Raw genomic sequence first — 20,709 nt, 5'->3', positions numbered from 1 at the left:
GTCCTGAAGGTCAGAAACATATTTTGACTTTTTCTTCTTAAAAACTGTTTTGTATTGTTTGCGTAAGGTATTCAAAACTAATTCCATTTCCATTTTCATATTTTCATTTCTACATTTTTTAATTCTATTTCTTAATGTTAAGAAATTCTTTCTCAAGTTCTTACATTCTTTATCAAACCAAGGCTTCATTTTCGGAGATGCAGTGGTAACAGTCGTGCCAGTTTTTTTCTGCCGTGACATACCACATAGAGTTGCAGCCTTAAAATATACTTGTTTTATTTGATTTACTATATCATTGACAGATTGAATACTAGTTTGGGGCATATTTCTAGTAACCTCTATCATTTCTAATATTTTGTTTATTTCATCTTCATCTAAGGAGTTTGCAAATGTGTGAGTTAATTCTGAATTCCATTTATAATATTTCTTTTTCAAGTGAGAATCATTATCGTTATTGGTGTAATGACTCTTCTCTTCTGGAAATATTTTTTTCTTAACATATTTCATGGAAACAAATATTGGACTGTGTTTATCTGACAGACATTTTTCAAAGTTATCAACAGTAAAGTCTTCAATATGATCAATGAAATTTGCAGAGACAATACAATAGTCAACTGTGCTTGCGTCGGCGCAGGTTAATGCACCCTTACCAAAATCTTGCCCAAAGCGGCCATTTACAATGTGCATGTCAGTAGCTTGACATAGATTAATCAGTTTGCGACCGTTAGCATTTACGAACTTGTCTATGTTAGATCTTGGTGGATAAGAACAAGTTGAGGGCATGTCTGCATTATCTGCCGACAAAATGACATTAACAGAAAAGGTAGAGTCATCATCTTCAATATAATCTATTAGTGATCCTGATCTTGCATTGAAATCTCCTATCAAACAAACTGGCAACCCCAGGGTACCATTAATTTTCATTAAATCATATATAATATCTTCAAATAAATCATCATCGTAGTATTTAGAATTTTCATGTGGCATATATACCGCACCAATTATAAAAGCAAAGCCATAAGCACCTTTATTCACTTTGAGCCAAAGGACAGAATCACTTTTGAAAGCATTTACATCTAGTTGTTCAACATAATTTCTCAAACATTGTTTGAAAATGATACATAAGCCATGGTGTCCACCAAGACGTGGGGAAGATTTGTCATTATTCTCTTTACAAATCATCGTATAGTCAATCAGTGGCAGGTCAATGTATTGAGATCTAGTTTCAGATAAACATATAAAATCAAAATCTTTTATATAGCACTCTAGTATACCAAGATCAAGTTTTTTCTTTAGACCACATACATTTAGCCCTAATATCTTGAAGTTATTATTCAAACCCAAATCCAAATCATCAGATAGAATGGTACCTGCTAATTCCTATTTTGACAGTGAGAATTTCTTTAACTGATCTTCAGTCCATCCAAGGCGGAAGAGATCATCACCTGTCTCCACTATGTATTTATCCTCCTTCCCATTCTTTGCAACAACGCAATGAATGCGGCCATCGATCGTCCAGATTTTCTTGGTGCTTTCTGCTCTTCGAATTGCGTGGAAAAGCTTGGCTCTTTGGGCAGTCAGGTCTTCCTCGATGTAGATCCCTCTGAGTTGGTCGTTCTCTCTTAAGCGTCGCTTACTCCTCATTAGCTCAACTTTCCGCTCCCGTCTGACAAACTTCACGATGATGGGCCTATGTCGTTCTTGCTTGCTGGGAGTAGAGGGTCCTCGCCGCTTTGATGTGGGCAGACGATGACTCACACTGATGTCGTCTGCGGTGATGTTGACATTGATCCTCCTCGCCAAAGCTACTACCTTCTCGGTGGTGTTCTCTCCATCTGTTTCCGGCACGCCGTAAACTCGTACATTTTCCCGCCGACCATATTGCTCTAGACGATCGATATCATTTTCCAGCTTCACTTGTTGAGATGGGTGAGATGGCAACGGCGTTGGTCTCATCTGCTCTATCGCAGTTGTCACAGCCACCTTGACAGCCTGAGTCACTGCCTGGATGATAACCGGTTGTATGGCCATCAGAACCTTCGTGATTATATTTTGCATATCACCATCAGAAAGATCAGATTTCCCCTTTGGCCTCTCCTTTCCACTAGTTGCGGCAGCTACAGCATAGGTGACGGCCTCCTCTATATTTGGGGGCGGTGCTTTCATAGCCACTTCGTCATCAAGCACGTCAAATCTATTTCCTGATGCCATTATGACGTCACAATAAGGTCAGTGTTAAGATGGGTGGTTGTGCGCGACAGGTTGTGTGCGCTACAGGTGCAACAGGTGTAAGACGTCTAGACAGTTACAAACAGGTGCATCAACGGTTGCCAACCAGTCTGCGTTGTATCCACAATTTGATGCGCTGATGAAGATGGAGCTGGTATGATACGCACCCTGGCTTTACGTTGCTAGGATATGTGGATGCAACTGTCTCTTCTCTTGGTCACAGTCCGTTTACAGAATCCTCAAAAATGGGTATTAACTGTGTTTTCACGATTAAATCCTTTAAAAACTCCAAAAACCAGTGTCACCAACGGAAGCCTCAGAACGAGATCTCAACATTGATACACAAGTTTTTTAACGATTTCGAAGATTAATGATTAAATGACGTCAATCTTGGAGCAAAAAGAAAACACGTCCTTACCCTTCAATAATTCAATAATAATGCTGAGCGCGTAAATTATTCGCGCATATGATTCAAAAGCGCGCTAAAAGATAAGAACAAAATGAAGATAAGTGGTATTCTGAAAACGTTCTTATCTTTTTTCTTTCTTATCTCTTTACGATATTTATGACAATATTTAAGATAGCTAGAGGGTTATCACATCATACGAGGTCCGCCTTCTTTCTTGCAATAAATCGATGGCCACTGGTAGTAACAAATATTCCTCCCATCCTTTCTTTCATTCACCCTTTATTTTGCCTGTCTCTTTTTTCTATCCCTTCTTTCTTTCTTTCTTTCTTTCTTTTCTTTCTTTCTTTCTTTCTTTCTTCCTTTCGTTCTGTCTTTCTTTATTTCATTTGTTTATGCTCGCTTTTTTTCCTTTCTTTCTATTTGCAAGTTTCCTTTCTTTCATTCTTCATTTTGTTTTATCTTTTGAATCTTTTAACTTCTTCCTTAATTTTAATTTGCGTTATTTTATCTATTCTTTCTTTTTCTTTTTTTAAAATGAATTTATTTCCGTAAAAAACAAATAACAATACATATAAAATGATCAATGTGAATTGATAAATGAAAAACGGGAGGATGGGCCTACACAGCAGCATCAATCATGGTGCTGCTGGTCTACCGACATGACCGAGGGGTCGTTCCTTTTTTTCCGATTTTTTTTCTTTTTTCTTTACTAAGTTTTTGTTTTTTCTTTTCCCTTTTTCTCTCTTTCTTTCTGTTTTTCTTTTCCTTTCATCCTTGACTTTATTTATTTTTTGTCATCTTTTTATTTATTAATTCTTTTTCTATCTTTCATTCATTCTTTTCTCTTTATATTTGTTTTTTTATTCATTTAATTTTATTTGTTCCTTTTTTCTTTCTTTCCTCCTTCCCTTAATTTTCTATTTTTCCCCCTCATTCTTTCTTTTCTTTTTTCTTTCTCTTATAATTTCTTTCATTTTATTTTTGGGGTTCTTTTTTTTCGCTCGTTCATTTGCTCTTTCTTTAATTCTTTTTACTTCTGCTTTATGACACTAAATGTGCGCCTTCTTTCGGCCTACTTTCTTCTTTATTTTTATTCATTTTTTTGCTCATTCTCATTTCGTTCGTTCTTTATTTACTCTTTCTTCTATTAATTTCTAAAAAATCTTTTTCTTTATTCTTTTCATTAATCTTTCTTCGTTTTTTTTCATTCATTCTTCATTTTCCTGCCTTTTTATTTCCCCTTCTGTTTCTTCCTTCTTTGAATTTACCTTTCTTTTTATCTTTATTTAGTTTTCAATTTTGCTTTAATTTTCCTTTCATCTTTTATCTTCTCTCTCTTATCTCTTTCTTTCTCTCCCTCTCATCTCTTTCTTTCTCTCCCTCTCTTTCTTTCTTTTTTTTAAATTTTCCCCTTTTCTCTCTTCCTTCACTTTTTACATATTTTTATTCCTTCCTTTTTTACTTTCTTTCATTCGTTTTTCTAACTTTTTTGTTCTTTATTCCTTCATTTTATCCTTTTTAATCTTTTTAATTTGTCCTTTTTTCGTTTTTTTCCTTTAAAATTATTTCCTTTTCGTTCTTCATTTTTCCTTCAATTTTTTATTCCTCGTTTTATCATTGATCATCATTCTATTTATTCCTCCTCTTTCTTTCTTGTATTCTTTCCTTTTTTATTTCTTTTGATTTCTTTAATTTTCTTTTAAGTTCTTTTTGCTTGCCTTCTTTCGTTTACCCTTTCTTTCTTTCATTGTTTTATGCTTTGATCCTTTTATTTTTCAAATTTCTGCTTCATTCTGACCCTTTTCTGTCTTCTTACTTACCTACTTACTTTCTTTCTTCCTGTTTTATTCTGATTCGTAACTGCTTTCTTTACCTTTTTTCTTTACTGTCTTTTTTCTTTATTTTGTGCACGTGTCTCGAAATGATAATCAGTCATTGCGTATAAAATGCCTATTCGCGCAACGCGCCAGAAACAGTGTACGCGCAGCGCCAATGATATTCTCTTCACAAATAAGGAACGTTTCTATTGGTTAAACTGCCAATATAAAGTGCATTTTGATTGGTAATATCTTAAAAATGGGCGTGTTGAAGATAAGAAGGAGGCAGTCCTTACAGAGATGAGAATGCGTTAAGAAGATTTTAAGAATACCGATTTGCAATGATTTTAGCGTCTTCTTATCTCATTGAGATAAATTCAAATTCAAATTTAAACTCAAAATTTATTAATTATAATCACAAACATGTTGGATTGTTCTCCAAATTATACAATGAAACACAATCAGAGACAAAATAATTTAAATGATATACATAATAATATACATAATAAACATACAAGATAAGAACAAAGATAAGAACGTTTTCAGAATACCACCCCAGGCCTTTACAGGTGGGGGGAGGGGGGGGGAGGGGGGGCTGTGCGGCATAGTCGCCAACCCCCGGGCTTCGAACTTTTTTTTAATGTACTGATATTCTTTCTATCAACTTAGTTTACATTTATCATTATCCTCATAACTATCATTATCATAATCAAAATACGGTGAAATCAATTTCAAAGAGTGATCTTTTGTGTGTCTGCCTCGCGTCATTTGGTATTCTGTTATAAAAAAATAAATAACGAGGTTATTTGTACAACCATTCATATAGGTGCAGAATCATGCTTACATGTATACCAACCGATGTATTGATGGGGACTTGGAGTTCGACGACGAACAAAGAAAAGTGGAAAAAGGGAAAGGAAATGAAAATCCATAATTTATTGTTCGAAATAGACATGAAATGAAATACTCCGAAAATCTGCTTTGCCCAATTGATCGTGGGCCCAGCAGCCACCGTGCAGCCCCAGATCGACGAGGCTCTATCTATCCATTTAATTGTTGAACGCCAAACAGGGTAGCAGCAACCCCTATCTTTTAACGTCATTTGGTCTGACGCGGCCGGGGTTTGAACCCCCGACCTCCCGCTTGTGAGACGGACGCTCTACCAACTGAGTCAACACACCGGTATTGCAAAGCAAAAACGATAAAATGGGTTGTTTTCTATATAGATAATCTGTCATATACTTTCATGGTTTTCATGTTGGAAACATTATTTTCTTCTTTTAAGACAATTATTTTGCCCCATATACCATGTTCTGCACTCCTCAAAACGTCGCCACACACAAACCCATATATGCCTACATATTCATTGATACGTAATATACCTACATACTCAGCTACCCACGCACATACACGATTTTGAATGGAATCATCCCCCAAACACACACAGTCACACACACACATTATATGAAGACCTTCGACGCCGCTTTAAATTTCAAATCATTTCTAGCAAAAAGTCGATTTGAATAAAAAAAAAAGAGCGAGAAAAAAGCATAATGCTGAAAATTTTTGGTCAGAATCGAATATAAAATCGGAAAGTAATGCCATTCAAAATTTCGCCTATTTTCATAAAACAGTTATCTGCAGAACATGGGTTTTATGCATTCCAGAGATCTGATGATTCAGCTCAATCACAAATTATTATGAAATTTTAGATAAGCTCAATTTCTAAGCTCTCCCGACTGAAAAATCAGTCAAGTTGATACGTGAAAGTTTGAATATCGGGCAAACAATAAGAAAGTCATGAATGTTTACAAGTTGTAAAAATCGGTGATCACTATATCCACGGAAACTTCAAATTGGCCGCATTTGTGGTGTCATAGTGATATAAGGCAGCACTACTCTTCTACTTACTCTAATATTAAGGATGGCTAAAATGTATTTTTTTCAGAATTTTTTCTTCAAATTATAATTTTATTTCATGAGGACATAAAACTATATGCTACCTAGGTTATAATTTCATTACTGCCCCAGGGGAATATGCACTTAAGAGAAAAAGCAAGATTGTCCTTGTCCATTGTCGTAATTTACTTCCCCAATTGAAATTTACAGTCTTAGGGATCTCAATTTCAAAGCAGCCATAACTTCTCATTGCTTTCCAATTCCTCTCACTTTTTTTCTCATTTCCAACACATTTTAAGTCCAAGGTTGGACTCCTCTTTAACCTAATGTTTACTGTCTACAAAGTATGTGATTTATTGCTTTTTTGTCATTGAGTTATTAAGTCATTGAGTTGAACCTTGGTTCAATCCATTGGTCATCGTATGTAAATATTTAACATTGACGGCTAAGCATATGCCATACGATCTATTAAAGTAATTATTCATCCGAAATGGAGTCTAACCAATTTGTTCTTTTCTGAATCGCTTTACAGAAGAAAATGTGACTCTCGCTGTTGGGCAACCGCAGATCATCGCGTCTCCAAATTACCCCGGGTATTACCCAAACAGCGTCCACTATAATTGGTATATTACGGCTCCTTCAGGATATGATGTTCTTGTTGAATTCCTGGTGTTTGGTCTTGAGTCCGGTTATGATTACCTTATAATCGGGACTGGAGAATCACGATCATCCCCTGGAAGTGTTATGCTGGCTGCGTTAACGGGAACATCCCATCCAGGATATATGAGGTCCGTATGAAATACTAGTAACAAAGAATATATGTATTCCAAAAGTGAGTCCCGGGGGAAAAGATTATTTTGTTGTTATTTGTTATATGATAAAAATAATAAATTGCATTTTGTTATTATTATCAAAAGGCAGCAGGCGAAAATTTTATCCCTAAATTTCATTTTGTATACAATCAGAACGAAGCTAGAAAGGAAATGTATCGCATATCTATTTAGACACACAGACTGAAACTTCTGGGGTTTTAGTTAAGTTAACATTTTGGGCAAATAACTTCAGCTCGTGAGGGAAATGTGTATATATTGGGTAAATATAAAAATGAATGAATGGGTGAATGAATTATATACTGATATATACTGATTAATCAATTGATTAATTTATTAATTTGATTTATAGAAAAAAATTCAGGTTCGAGAACAAGTTAAGCCAAGTTAAATCATATCAAATTTCAGGACAAGTAATATCAAATCACGTTTTATTTCTCGAGAATATTAAAGATCAACTGATTTTTGCTATGGTGTAAAAACAGGGTAGCAAATGGGAGACATGATAATTTTGTTTTTTGTTATCACACACAGTAAAAATATTATTTTGAATATTTATAAAACGTTGTTTACTGTATGAACTTTACAGTTGTTAAACACTTTAAACAAGTGTTTAAAGTCTTAAACAGCATATATTATTCTTCAATTAATTAAGCATGGTTGTTTAAATATTAAGCAATCATGGTGGTATTGGCATAAAATGGATAAGGGTAAAAGTGTTATGGAGAGGCTAGAAATTGGCAAGTCGGTAAGTAGAATGATGTTTTGCTGAAATCAGTGTTGTGTAGTCCTTTAAAGGACTGTAAATCAGAAAAGATGAGAGGCTTGAATAGGTGATGAGATGAGAAAAGGCTGGCTTTGAGTTGGATAGGTCAGAAGTGAGAGAGGCCCAAGTTAATGAGAGAACGCTGGTTTAAACGTTGAATTGCCGAGAAGAGTTCCAGAGCAGGGGCCCGTTGCAGAAAGAGTTGCGTTTAAACCCAAGTTAAAAAATCAATCGCAAGTCCTAAATGCGCGCTGTTGATTTGTTGAAAATCAAGTTGCGCATGATTTTTAGGGTTTCGATTGACTGCAACTCTTTCTGCAACGGGCCCCAGATCAGAAGACTCGACATTTCTGGCAGGTTGACTGTCCGTCTTAAAACTGTTTAGCAACTAACTACCATGACTACTAAGTTTATACAGCAGTGTAGAAAAGAGTAAATAAACAGCTTTTTTTTGGTAGCATGCATGTTACCTCATATTTCAGCCTGCTTCTAATCAAAAAAAGAATTCTGATTATCATAAAATATTAGAGCGTACTTTTACTATAAAAAAATAGTATAAGTAACATTGATACAATTATGTTACTACACTGTTAGAAATTTTATCCTCAAAAGAGGTTCCTGCAGCAGAGTCTCGAGAACACCTGTAATCTTACCAGATTGCGTAATCTTACAGGAAATTGGTGTATGGAACCTTACATATTTCGTTTAATAAAACGCCCTTTCCCCCTTTTTAACAGACCTGGTCTGTTAAATTGCATAAAAATTCCTATTTCATGAAGTTGCAGAATGATTCTGTTATTGCTTTCTGCAAAATCTTCCTTTTTTCTGTAAAATCAGGGTTTTTTTTAACAGTGTACGCCTATACGGATAATAACAAATACCACATTCTTAGTCATATTCTTAACCCCCAAAACTTTCTTGACGAAATATTTTCTTTCAGGCTAAACTCTTCACAAAGTTGGATGCTGTTCACTTCTGATTCAATTGTTACTGACACAGGATTTCAGCTTCGATTGAGTGCCGTTGAAGGTATATGAGTTAGAACGCACATCATAATTATGAATGACACAATGAAACAAATTCCTGCCGAATGTTATGCGATTAGTTACCAGAATCAGAGAATGGAAGGCTGGTTGAGCCAAATTCGATTTGATGCAATTCGAGAAGTGTGCTTATTATTTTGTTACCATGGTTACTACAAGTAGCACCCTTCCCCCGGGTTCCATGACCCCTAGCTATTAGTTAATGTTATATTTAATAACTTGTCATGAGAAACAGGTATTCGTTTCACTAGGCATGATATGGGTTCGTAGAAGCAGTTCGCATTATCATCTTTCATAGATTTATATAATGCAGCCCAAATAAAGATATACATTAATTTTACCGATTTTTCTTCACTACTTTTAAAGATTCTGCTACTAACCCACCCCTGCCTGACGTTACTGATACACCAATTTCGACAGGTAAGTCTTGTAAAATCATACTATTGGTGAGCAAATGTACTGGACTTCACTCAACTTACATCAATAATTTGGAATTTGAGTCTTCTGGACAAAAGTTTATGGTTTCTATTGTATTCAACCATGACTTATCTGAAAACCATCTTAATCTTAAACCACATAACTTCCTTGTCCACCGAGGCGTTTTTTAACTATTCAAATCATAATACATGAAAGATGTATGAACGATATTTCTAGAATTGCCCATTGAAGTCTCAGGCTAGGCGTAACCTCTAAACTTAACATAGAGCAAAGAGAATCTGCCGCCGAAAAAAATCAAGAGTATGGCAGTACTGTCGTTTGCATTGACTGAAGGCATGAATCATGGACGGGGTAATATCGTCATTATTCTTCGTTTTTAGGATCTGGTAAATATAAAAAAAATCCTCCCTAGTCTATGAAATATTAAGCTGCTCAACCTAATCCTTGTACACATTCAACCTGCACAGTTCGTCTTGTGAATGGTAGCGGGGCGCACGAAGGTAGAGTAGAAGTGTACCACGATGGACTTTGGGGAACCGTATGTGACGATTCGTGGGACATGGCAGATGCACGTGTTGTCTGCAGAAGCCTGGGCTATAGTGATGCCAACTCGGCCCCTGGACTAGCCCATTTTGGATATGGCAATGACCCCATTTGGATGGATAACCTTTTCTGCGGGGGCTATGAGGAACACATTTTCGATTGTCCGCATAATGGTTTCGGAAATCATGACTGTGTCCATGGCGAAGATGCCAGTGTTATTTGCATACCAGATCGTAAGTACATCTGATGGCTCCGTCGTGCTACCGTATACAATTAATTTATTCTGGCGTCCGTAGTATTTTTTAATTAGTACTCTGCAGGATTATCAACTAGGCCTACATATAAAAAGTGATTTTCTTAACCTGCGCAGACATGTCAAAGATGATTACCATGAACAACCCCCTCCAAAGAAAAGAAAATGACAATTCAGGGGTAATACAGAGGTTAGCTCAGTAGGGGAAGGCGGGGTAAGTTGAGCATAGGGGCAAGTTGAGCCACCAGCCCCAGGCCAATAATGAATGAGTCGGACATTGTGGTGGTGTCATGTATTGATGACCCATAGCATAACCCCTAACCCCACCACATTGTTTTCAACTTTGAAACAAAAAGTAGTTTTTTAGAGGGAAAAATATGAATTTCAGCCAAAAAAGTAAAAAAGAGTGTGAAATAGATAAGTGCTTTATAAACATACACATCTTTAAATATAATAAAGACATGATAACAACATTATTAGTCCAGGTATGGATCTTCATTCTTGTCATAGTCTTTTATATGATGGATGCATAATAAATGTGTGGATACAAAATTATCGTACTAAGTTCGGACTGGGGTAAGTTGAGCCAAACAGCATGGGGCAAGTTGAGCCATTGTAATTCCTATGGTAATGTATCTTAAAAAACAAACAAACCATAAAAATCGATTGAAATGCTGGCTGAAAGGAGCAAATTTATATGACTGCTCTTTTCCTTTTAAAGGATGTTAGTATTTATAGAGAATTAGCAAGTGAAAAGACTTTAAAGAAAAAATTGACATGCTGGTTCTCCCATCATACATTTCGTACATTCTGTAATTGAGGTACCAAATTAAAGAGCAGATATTGAACTTTTCAGAAATGTGGTTTTCTTTTTGAAACCCAGATACCCCCGCAAAATGAGTTTTTGGTATCCTTTCATCAAATTGTTTTTGCTCATTCATGCGTGAATAGGAATAACCTAAGAAATATCAGATGAAAGAAGAGATTCTAAGCTTTAAATTGGTAGATCATTTGTATATTCTATTTATGATTAAGTTATGATAAATGATCGCTAAATCTCGGTTTCGTTTTTCTGGGACGCACTGTATAATGCAGCCCAAATAAAGATATACATTAATTTTACCGATTTTTCTTCACTACTTTTAAAGATTCTGCTACTAACTCACCCCTGCCTGACGTTTCTGATACACCAATTTCGACAGGTAAGTCTTGTAAAATCATACTATTGGTGAGCAAATGTACTGGACTTCACTCAACTTACATTAATAATTTAGAATTTGAGTCTTCTGGCAAAGTTCATGGTTTCTATTGTATTCAACCATGACTTATCTGAAAACCATCTTAATCTTAAACCACATAACTTCCTTGTCCACCGAGGCGTTTCTTAACTATTCAAATCATAATACATGAAAGATGTATAAACGATATTTCTAGAATTGCCCATTGAAGTCTCAGGCTAGGCGTAAGCTCTAAACTTTAGCATAGAGCAAAGAGAATCTGCCTCCGAAAAAAGCCAAGAGTATGGCAGTACTGTCGTTTGCATTGACTGATGGCATGGATCATGGACGGGGTAATATCGTCATTATTCTTCGTTTCTAGGATCTGGTAAATAATAAAAAAAAATCCTCCCTAGTCTATGAAATATTAAGCTGCTCAACCTAATCCTTGTACATTATATATTCAACCTGCACAGTTCGTCTTGTGAATGGTGGCGGGGCGCACGAAGGTAGAGTAGAAGTGTACCACGATGGACTTTGGGGAACCGTATGTGACGATTCTTGGGACATGGCAGATGCACGTGTCGTCTGTCAAAGCCTGGGCTATAGTGATGCCAGCTCGGCCCCTGGACAAGCCCATTTTGGATATGGCAATGACCCCATTTGGATGGATAACGTTTTCTGTGGGGGCTATGAGGAACACATTTTCGATTGTCCGCATAATGGTTTCGGAAATCATGACTGTGCCCATGGCGAAGATGCCAGTGTTATTTGCATACCAGACCGTAAGTACATCTGATGGCTCCGTCGTGCTACCGTATACAATTAATTTATTCTGGCGTCCGTAGTATTTTTTAATTAGTACTCTGCAGGATTGTCAACTAGGCCTACATATAAAAAGTGATTTTCTTAACCTGCGCAGACATGTCAAAGATGATTACCATGAACAACCCCCTCCAAAGAAAAGAAAATGACAATTCAGGGGTAATACAGAGGTTAGCTCAGTAGAGGAAGGCGGGGTAAGTTGAGCATAGGGGCAAGTTGAGCCACCAGCCCCAGGCCAATAATGAATGAGTCAGACATTGTGGTGGTGTCATGTATTGATGACCCATAGCATAACCCCTAACCCCACCACATTGTTTTCAACTTTGAAACAAAAAGTAGTTTTTTAGAGGGAAAAATATGAATTTCAGCCAAAAAAGTAAAAAAGAGTGTGAAATAGATAAGTGCTTTATAAACATACACATCTTTAAATATAATAAAGACATAACAACATTATTAGTCCAGGTATGGATCTTCATTCTTGTCATAGTCTTTTATATGATGGATGCATAATAAATGTGTGGATACAAAATTATCGTACTAAGTTCGGACTGGGGTAAGTTGAGCCAAACAGCATGGGGCAAGTTGAGCCATGGTAATTCCTAGTCTGCTATGCAGACTCTGATTGGCTCGTGAGGTGGGATCTGCTACTGGTTTGCGAAGCAAACCAGCCTGAAAGGGCGAGCAAAGCGAGCCACTTCTGCAGCCTCAGTAGACCTAGTCTGCTATGCAGACTCGTTGAATCAGCTGAGGTATACACACTGCAGATGTGGGTCTACATTTGTAGACTAGGTAATTCCTATGGTAATATATCTTAAAAAACAAACAAACCATAAAAATTGATTGAAATGCTGGCTGAAAGGAGCAAATTTATATGACTGCTCTTTTCCTTTTAAAGGGTGTTAGTATTTATAGAGAATTAGTGAAAAGACTTTAAAGAAAAAATTGACATGCTGGTTCTCCCATCATACATTTTGTACATAGTTTTGTGGCTCAACTTACCCCAGAAGGTGGCTCAAACTTACCCCATATATGGGGCAAGTTGAGCCATTTGACATCGTTTTTTTCAAAGGTCACGGTGACTTTAAGTGTGGGGATAGAAAGTTATAGGTGGAAAATATTTCAGAAGAATTAAATTTCAAGGCAAGGTACTTATTTAGACAAGATTATTAATCATATCAATTCTAACATGCAAAAAGCAAAAACTGTCACAACTTACCCCGCCTTCCCCTGCACATGAGATGTAACATATTTAATATCGAGATGGAAATAACCCCCTCGCCCTCCACCCCTATTCAACACAAAATGGGAGGTTGTTATTTGACAATGATAAAGGGCTAGCAGAGGAGATGCGCAGATATCGTATTAACCACGAACGGCATCTTAAGCTGCCACTCCACTCTTTTCTGTTCTTTTGTGGGAGCCTCTTCATGGGAAGGCAAACAAGAGGAGACCCAGGAGAAAATATATTGATTCTCTACAAACAGATATGGTCTCCATGAAATACAAGAACTAGTTAATTTTCTAAAGTATGGAAGCCGCTTTTTTCTAATTGCAGAAGCTGAACTGATCTGCGACAGCGTATCAATGACGCTCATAATGGACAGATCACTTCTAGAGATCGGCGACAACGCCCGCGATGTCCATTTCGTAGACGAGTCTTGTGTTGGATACGATCATGACAGTCAGCATGTTGCGATCACCACCATGTACAACAGATGTGGCACAAAACAAGAGGTATGATGATCGAAAGTCTTCATATAGTCCTGCCAGACCTCTTAATCGTGTTGGTACCGTTGAAGGGAATGGAACAAGTAGACGAATTGCCTTACGTTGGTCATTGACTCCAGTGGAGTAAGACCCCTTGATATCGTACGCCAATATCGTCAAAATTACTAGCACTCATTCATTTGCAGTGTACCATGCCACACTGATTTTAATCTAAAATATTGTATCATGATGTAATTGGTATATTCCCAAGTTAAAGTCTGTATCTCTTTGGTGTTGATAAACCAGTCCTCAGGTTTGGTTACAGTTGATATAAATCCATTCTTTGAATATCCACCAAGCTTAAAATACCCTTGATGAATGTAAAGTAATTACAGGGATTAATGGGGGTGAAAAGCAGGATATCTATTCACATTGTTCCATGTTTCCTTCAAACCTATTGCACCATCTAGCAAGATGAAGAGAATGTAATATTTACCAACACAGTGACGTTTTACAAGCCAAGTCCAGAAAACGGAACCATCATCACCAGAGAACACTATCTTCACATCCCTGTGACTTGTAACCTTAAGAGAACACAGGTTCTTGGCGAGTCATTCCTGCCCAAGACGGAGGAATATGTATTCGACGAAGTGAGTTCAATACATTATCAGTGATTTCTTAATCAAGTTAATAATTTATTTAAGGTTTGATCTGGTCGAGGAATATAGACAATGGGTATATAAATTGTTCAGTGACTTGACTTTCAATCAGAGGAATCGCGGTTTTTTTTTTCCAACGTCTATTTGTCAAGGAATTGACTTTTTTTTCATTTTTCATGCGTGATAATTTCACTAATTGGTTCCCCGTTTTATTTTAGCTCTCCCGAATTCCTCCCACACTTAGAAAATTGGCATACCCGCAAACTTTGTTAGACTCATTAGAACACAAAACCACTAAGAAACGGACCAACGCTGTCAACGGTCACGGAAGTGTTCCAGGTGACCAACCTATAAATATCCATGCAATTGTTAAGGTTTCAAGTATCAAAAAGTGTTTTTTGGTGCTATTGGCCTGTGTTTCATTTTAATAGACATATTAATTGATTTTTCCCTGTGATTGTTTGTGTTTTTGCATTAATACGACAAATATGATGCGCCACATTGAAGTTAGGTCTCGAAAAAGTGTCACTTTCACCAGGGTTACTTCCCCCACATTCTTGGTAAAGGATTCCGTATTAAACCCCAAGAAATTCAACTAAGGCATATCCAAAATCTCTCACTTATATGCATATTCTATCTCCAGGAAGGGTATGGTGAGTTTTCACTCCGCATGGAGCGGTATACGAGCTCCAACTTCCAAACACCTGCCAACGACTCCGGACTAGTGACGCTCCGCACGCCCTTATACTTTGGTATCCACCTGGCTTCGGTAACAAACCTCACCCTTCTCATCGAGTCATGTTGGGCAACAGGATCATCTGACCCAATGGATGATCATCGCTATGACATTATTGAAAACGGGTACTTCGCATTCCTGGTTTCTTATTAAGAAGGACATGTCTGCCCAAACAAAATTTGACTTGAATAAAACGAAAAATTCATTAAAATCGGATTTGAAATAGGAATTTTAACAGTTACATTCACGTCTTGATCGGTGCAGAAATACAAGGATTATTATATATTCTCCTCATTGTCATGTAGAACAAAGTTCATTCCTCCCTGCACATGTGAATTTACCACTTTTTCATATTTAATTGTTCAGTAATGTTGGTCCTTATTGTCAATTCTGTTTTTTTTAATGAAATATTGCAATAAAAATCGACATAGTGAGGAACATCATCTACTCTCTCATTTGCATAACTGAGATCTGCATATAACTGTTTTGTGAAAAATTACATCTGATTTTGATCAGCGTTATGCTTGACTTGTTTTTTCCTATTGATTCAAAACTAGTTTCTGGGGTGGACCTGTTCAGTATTTAACCTGCTTACTGCTATGGCCCTGAGAATTTGGTGGAAATTAGTTTGGTATCTGATAATGTAGAGGTTTGACTCAAATTACCTTCAATTTGGGGGAGCAAAATCCCTTCCTTTTTTTTCCATGTCAAACTTTTTTTAACAAACCAGCATCACTCATTTAAAAATTGTCCCAGGCCCCTTCTGATAACACTTGAAGAAAGAAAATTTGGCTCAGCTCAGCCAAATACTAACTATTATCATTTTTTTTTATCATTCTTTGTCTTATTTTGCCGGGAAAATAGGATTGCAATCATTTAAGTACATTCGTTGTTTCTACCTTTTTTTATACTCCAGTGATATTGCTTAATATTCCCATTATTTGTCGGGGACCCGTGTAATACAGGAATGTGTACCAAGGAAAAGAAAAACAGCATGTCTCTGGCTCTCTGCTATACCCTTTAGAAAAAGGAAATTGTTAAAATTACCAAAATTCTAGAGGCTTTATAAATAAATGAATACTATTGAACATTTTTGGTCAAATGGACATTCACCAACACACTATTTTCACCAATCCTCTATACTGAGTGTAGACGTAAGGCATTGCAGTGTGATGTATGTGATGCCAGGATTACTGTCAGTATATTTGCCATGGACCTCATTACATTTTCCCTGATGGGTAAGTGATATGTGTATGGAAACAGAAAATTATTGGTCAAAGCACCATTCTTAACATTCTGATTAAACTACGCCGCTTGTTAACTTATTTATTTTCATTTGTCTATTAGGTGTGCCGTTGACAGCACAACGTACATATACGCAGGGTTCCCTGCAACGTTCAAGGCATTCACCATCGCCGCTTTCGCTTTCATTGGTGATTACGATAGGGTGAGCATACGCTGTTACGCCGGTTCCATGACATTTGCTCCGCTGAAAATTCCACACACTAGTGGAATGACTAACTTCAACCCTGGATTTAGGCCTAAACCTCACATAAGACTCTATTGCAACCCTGACCCTATATCTTAGACGAAATGAAGCCCGGAGAAATTGTCGCCGGAGCAAATGTCGTGTCACTATAACGTCACATTACTAACTTTAAATCTTGGAAAATGACATAGTCAATCATTACACTTCTGGGGCCCGTTGCAGAAAGAGTTGCAATCAATCGCAACTCTAAAAATAATGCGCAACTTAGTTTTTCAACCAATCAACAGCGCGCGTTTGGGACTTGCGATTGATTTTTTACTTGCGTTTAAACGCAACTCTTTCTGCAACGGGCCCCTGACGTGTTTACCTGCTAAAAAAATAATATGCACATTCATTTTATTAAGTATTGCTTTTAATAACAAGTTCAGTATCTGCCCATCAAAAGAATGATTTATTTAGTCTTTAAACATGATAAAATACGGATATTGCAAGATTTCTTATAAGTTTTATGATATGGGCCTTGGGAGTAACTTTTTTTGGCGAAAACAAATAATTCCTTAGATGGCGCATGAGAAACTTAAAATAAAAAAAATTACAAAAGGTGAATTCGTGAGATGAGCTAATTGATTTCGTTTTGAATGAATAGTCTACATTAGTATATGAATTTTTAATATGACGATTTGGCCCTAATGATCGACCCTTACACTGAATAACTTGATGTAGATGTAATGATTCCATGATAGTTGTTGATTCACTCTCTCTCTATATATACAATATATTTTTTTTTACTTTATTGTATGTTACATACCGGTAAATTGAATTACTATGTTGTTGAGTTATTTGTTAAACTGCAGGGCGCATTTGGAAATCAGTTTTGTATAACTAAACAGGCCTACTCTGCAGTATAAAATAAATAAAATAAATAAATAAATACTAACTGAGCAACTGAGAATTAGATATTCGGTTACTTTGCAATTCAATGGTATCTTCCCTGAAATCCTTGATTCTGATAAGCACTGTTATCATAGTAGTTACCATTGGATGGCAAAGTCACCATGATAGCATCTTTTACGCAACGGGACCCCAAGTGTAGTTTAGACAAAACGGCAAGTCGACTAAATTGATATTTGGCCAAATTAGTTTAGCCGATGTCCTATCAGAGTCTATAGGCCTACAACGAAACAACCAGAGAAGTAGGCCAAGGTTTTATCCTTTAGCACTTTAGGGACGATCCTCATAAAAGTGCATACTTAGTATTTTGCTGAAAGCAATGACAGAATCAGTTTGTAAATTCATAAAACAGGAATTTTTCTGCAATTTAACAGAACAGGGGAAAAGGGTGATTGATTTAAGGAAATTTGTAAGATTCCCATACACCAATTTCCTGTAAGATTACGCAATCCGGTAAAATTACAGGTGTTCTCGTGACTCTGCTGCAGGAACTTCTTTTTTTTTAAATAAATCTTCTAACAGTGTAGACTCTATTCTATTTCGGATTTCATAATTCATTGGTATGTGACGTCAAGTGTCTGACATCAGGATATCAAAGCCTAAAGTAATGTCTTACCTTTTAAAATCATAGTGATTCCTGGTGTATTTTCTCGTTTCAGGTCTACGTCCACTGCTCAATCCTGATCTGTGACAACAACGACTCGGGCTCCCGCTGCACGCAGGGGTGCCTCTCACGATCTCGCCGAGATCTCCAGCCCGCCGGCTACCGGTCCAAACCCCATACCATCACCAGCGGTCCTCTTTCTGATGCCTCGCGTTCAAACAGGGCTATGTTGCTTGATACCGCCGACGGCGGTGAGTAGCTTCTTTCCTTCTATTACTGTCAGCTTGTCACCATTATTGCGTCCTGAATATTCACCCTAGAGAGTTGCTAGGCCTACTACATCCCTGATCTAAACAAGAAGTCATCAAATAATAAAAGCTAGGCAAAGGCCAAACAAAATGACCGCGCTGAGCTCGTCTCGCTAATTGGAGTTGCGTGCACACAGAATCCAATTGAAGTAAAATTGGCCTCCGCACGTTTGCGTTTTACTCAAATAGCAGAACGTTTCGTTTCTTGTCAGAAGAACAAGATCACGTTAAAGAAAAGATTTGAGCCTCGATCTCTTGAAACATATCTGCCAACCGTTCATCATTAATTCTAAAAAAAAAGACAAATTTGACACCTGTCCTTTGTATAACCTTGCAAACCGACATTGTAACCTTTTCTTTTTCTAAGCTCATGCATTATTATTTAAAATTCTATTTTGCACATCTAGGACCCGAATATCATGACCCTCTGATGATCGTCTCAGTGAGCGCCCTCTGTGTTCTCTTCTCCCTGACCGTCATCATGGCGCTGGTGATTGTGCGCATGCGTCGTCATCGTCGTCCTGAACTAATTGGCTATCAGAGGGTGGATACTACCGAATAGGATCATAACACTTTACAATGGAAATAAATTACTTGGACTCTCATGACAAAGTATTAATGAAGGATGACATCTCATTCTGATTCTTTAAATGTACCATCATTACACAGTGCGTCCCACAAAAAAACGAAACCGAGATTTATCGATGATTTATCATAACTTAATCACAAATACAATGACAGATGAAATTACTTAGATTATTTCTCATCAAGCATGAGTGAGCAAAAACAATTTGAAGAGGGGATACAAAAAAGTCATTTTGCGGGCTGTATCTGGGTTTCAAAAAGAAAACCACATTTGTAAAAAGTTCAATATCTGCTCTTCAATTTGATACCTCGATTACAGAAAATGGTCAAGAAAAAACAAAGTTCTGGTTATTTGAAATAAGGCTTGAATTTCAATAATTTCATAAAATGAAGACTGGTTTTACAGGCTAGCGTTCAACTCACTCGATACTCTTTGTTGATCAGCCATGCATTAAGTCTTTCGTTAGCCATGCGATAGCTTTTGTGGGAAACCAGTGAAAACACGTTTATTTAATGAAATTATGGAATACAAGCATTGTTTCGAGGGAACATAGCTTTTTTACTTCTTGACCATTTTTGGTGATTAAGGTATCAAATAAAAGAGCAGATATTGAACTTTATAGGCATGTGATTTTCTTTTTTAAATTCAGATCCCCTCGCCAAATGAGTTTTTGGTTTTCTTTTCTTCAATTTTTTTGCTCACTCATGCGTGAATGAGGAAAAATCTAAGTAATATCAGATGAAAGAGGAGATTCTAAGCTTTACATAGGTATGTCATTTGTCTATTGTATTTGTGATGTGATGATAATTCATCGCTTAATCTCGGTTTCGTTTTTTCTGGGACGCACTGTAGACCTGAAAAATTGGTATGACCAATGGTGGATCCAGGGGGGCCGGCCCGTACTTCCTTCGAGCCATAATCAAATTGATAAATGTAAAAATGCCGTTCTTACACAAGTGTGCCCCTCTTGAATGTCACAGCATATATTGTGAATGGGAATATGTCATTCATACACAAGTGAACACCTGTTTTTTGCTTGTCAAATTTGAATTCAAATTCTTTTAGATTGAGAGACAAATCATTACGATTTTAGATAAATCCGGAATTCGCCTGGTCACTAACATTTTGTCTTCTTCTTAGTTTTAGTTTGCATTGCTAATGGTAAAACCAATATCAATAACTTCGCTTTTTAACGTTTCTTCATATTCATTCAATTAAAAGAAAACTTTTGTTTTTTGGTAGTAAAATATTTCTACTCAGATGTGTATGTGTATTTTAATCATTCATAAATTTAAACATAGAAAAGAGTAATGTAGATAGAGTCGTAGCAACATTGTTTGAATACCATGACCATACAACGTCACTAGTACATACCCATGACTATCGTGACTGTTCAAATC

General features: G+C 36.7%; 1 protein-coding gene across 2 annotated transcripts; it reads left to right on the top strand.

Moving 5' to 3' along the window:
* The first annotated feature begins 8,894 nt into the window (after nucleotides 1–8,894).
* Nucleotides 8,895–19,386, top strand: LOC121428349 (deleted in malignant brain tumors 1 protein-like). 2 transcript variants are annotated; one of them, XM_041624928.1, is made up of 9 exons: nucleotides 8,895–8,979; nucleotides 9,360–9,413; nucleotides 9,899–10,207; nucleotides 13,825–14,003; nucleotides 14,447–14,626; nucleotides 15,279–15,496; nucleotides 16,719–16,818; nucleotides 18,471–18,666; nucleotides 19,131–19,386. In XM_041624928.1, the coding sequence occupies exons 1-9, from the start codon at nucleotides 8,913–8,915 to the stop codon at nucleotides 19,283–19,285; spliced, it is 1,458 nt and encodes a 485-aa protein (XP_041480862.1). In that variant the 5' UTR covers nucleotides 8,895–8,912; the 3' UTR covers nucleotides 19,286–19,386. The 2 variants fall into 2 exon arrangements, with proteins under 2 accessions (XP_041480862.1, XP_041480863.1); XM_041624929.1 differs by lacking the exons at nucleotides 8,895–8,979; nucleotides 9,360–9,413; nucleotides 9,899–10,207 and adding exons at nucleotides 11,393–11,429; nucleotides 11,921–12,229.
* Nucleotides 19,387–20,709: the final 1,323 nt, after the last annotated feature.

This window comes from Lytechinus variegatus, chromosome 15, assembly GCF_018143015.1.
Source record: "Lytechinus variegatus isolate NC3 chromosome 15, Lvar_3.0, whole genome shotgun sequence".
Lineage (NCBI taxonomy): Eukaryota > Metazoa > Echinodermata > Echinoidea > Temnopleuroida > Toxopneustidae > Lytechinus > Lytechinus variegatus.
The sequence above is the reverse complement of the archived record's forward strand: the minus strand, read 5'-3'. Positions and strand labels throughout refer to the sequence as shown.

Bases quoted from the DNA above. Each gene is read 5' to 3' on its own strand.
- LOC121428349 (XM_041624928.1), top strand. From the start codon at position 8,913: ATGCTGTTCACTTCTGATTCAATTGTTACTGACACAGGATTTCAGCTT. The intron at 10,208-13,824 runs GTAAGTACATCT...TTCTAATTGCAG, and splicing joins TGTTATTTGCATACCAGATC to AAGCTGAACTGATCTGCGAC. The intron at 14,627-15,278 runs GTGAGTTCAATA...TTCTATCTCCAG, and splicing joins AGGAATATGTATTCGACGAA to GAAGGGTATGGTGAGTTTTC.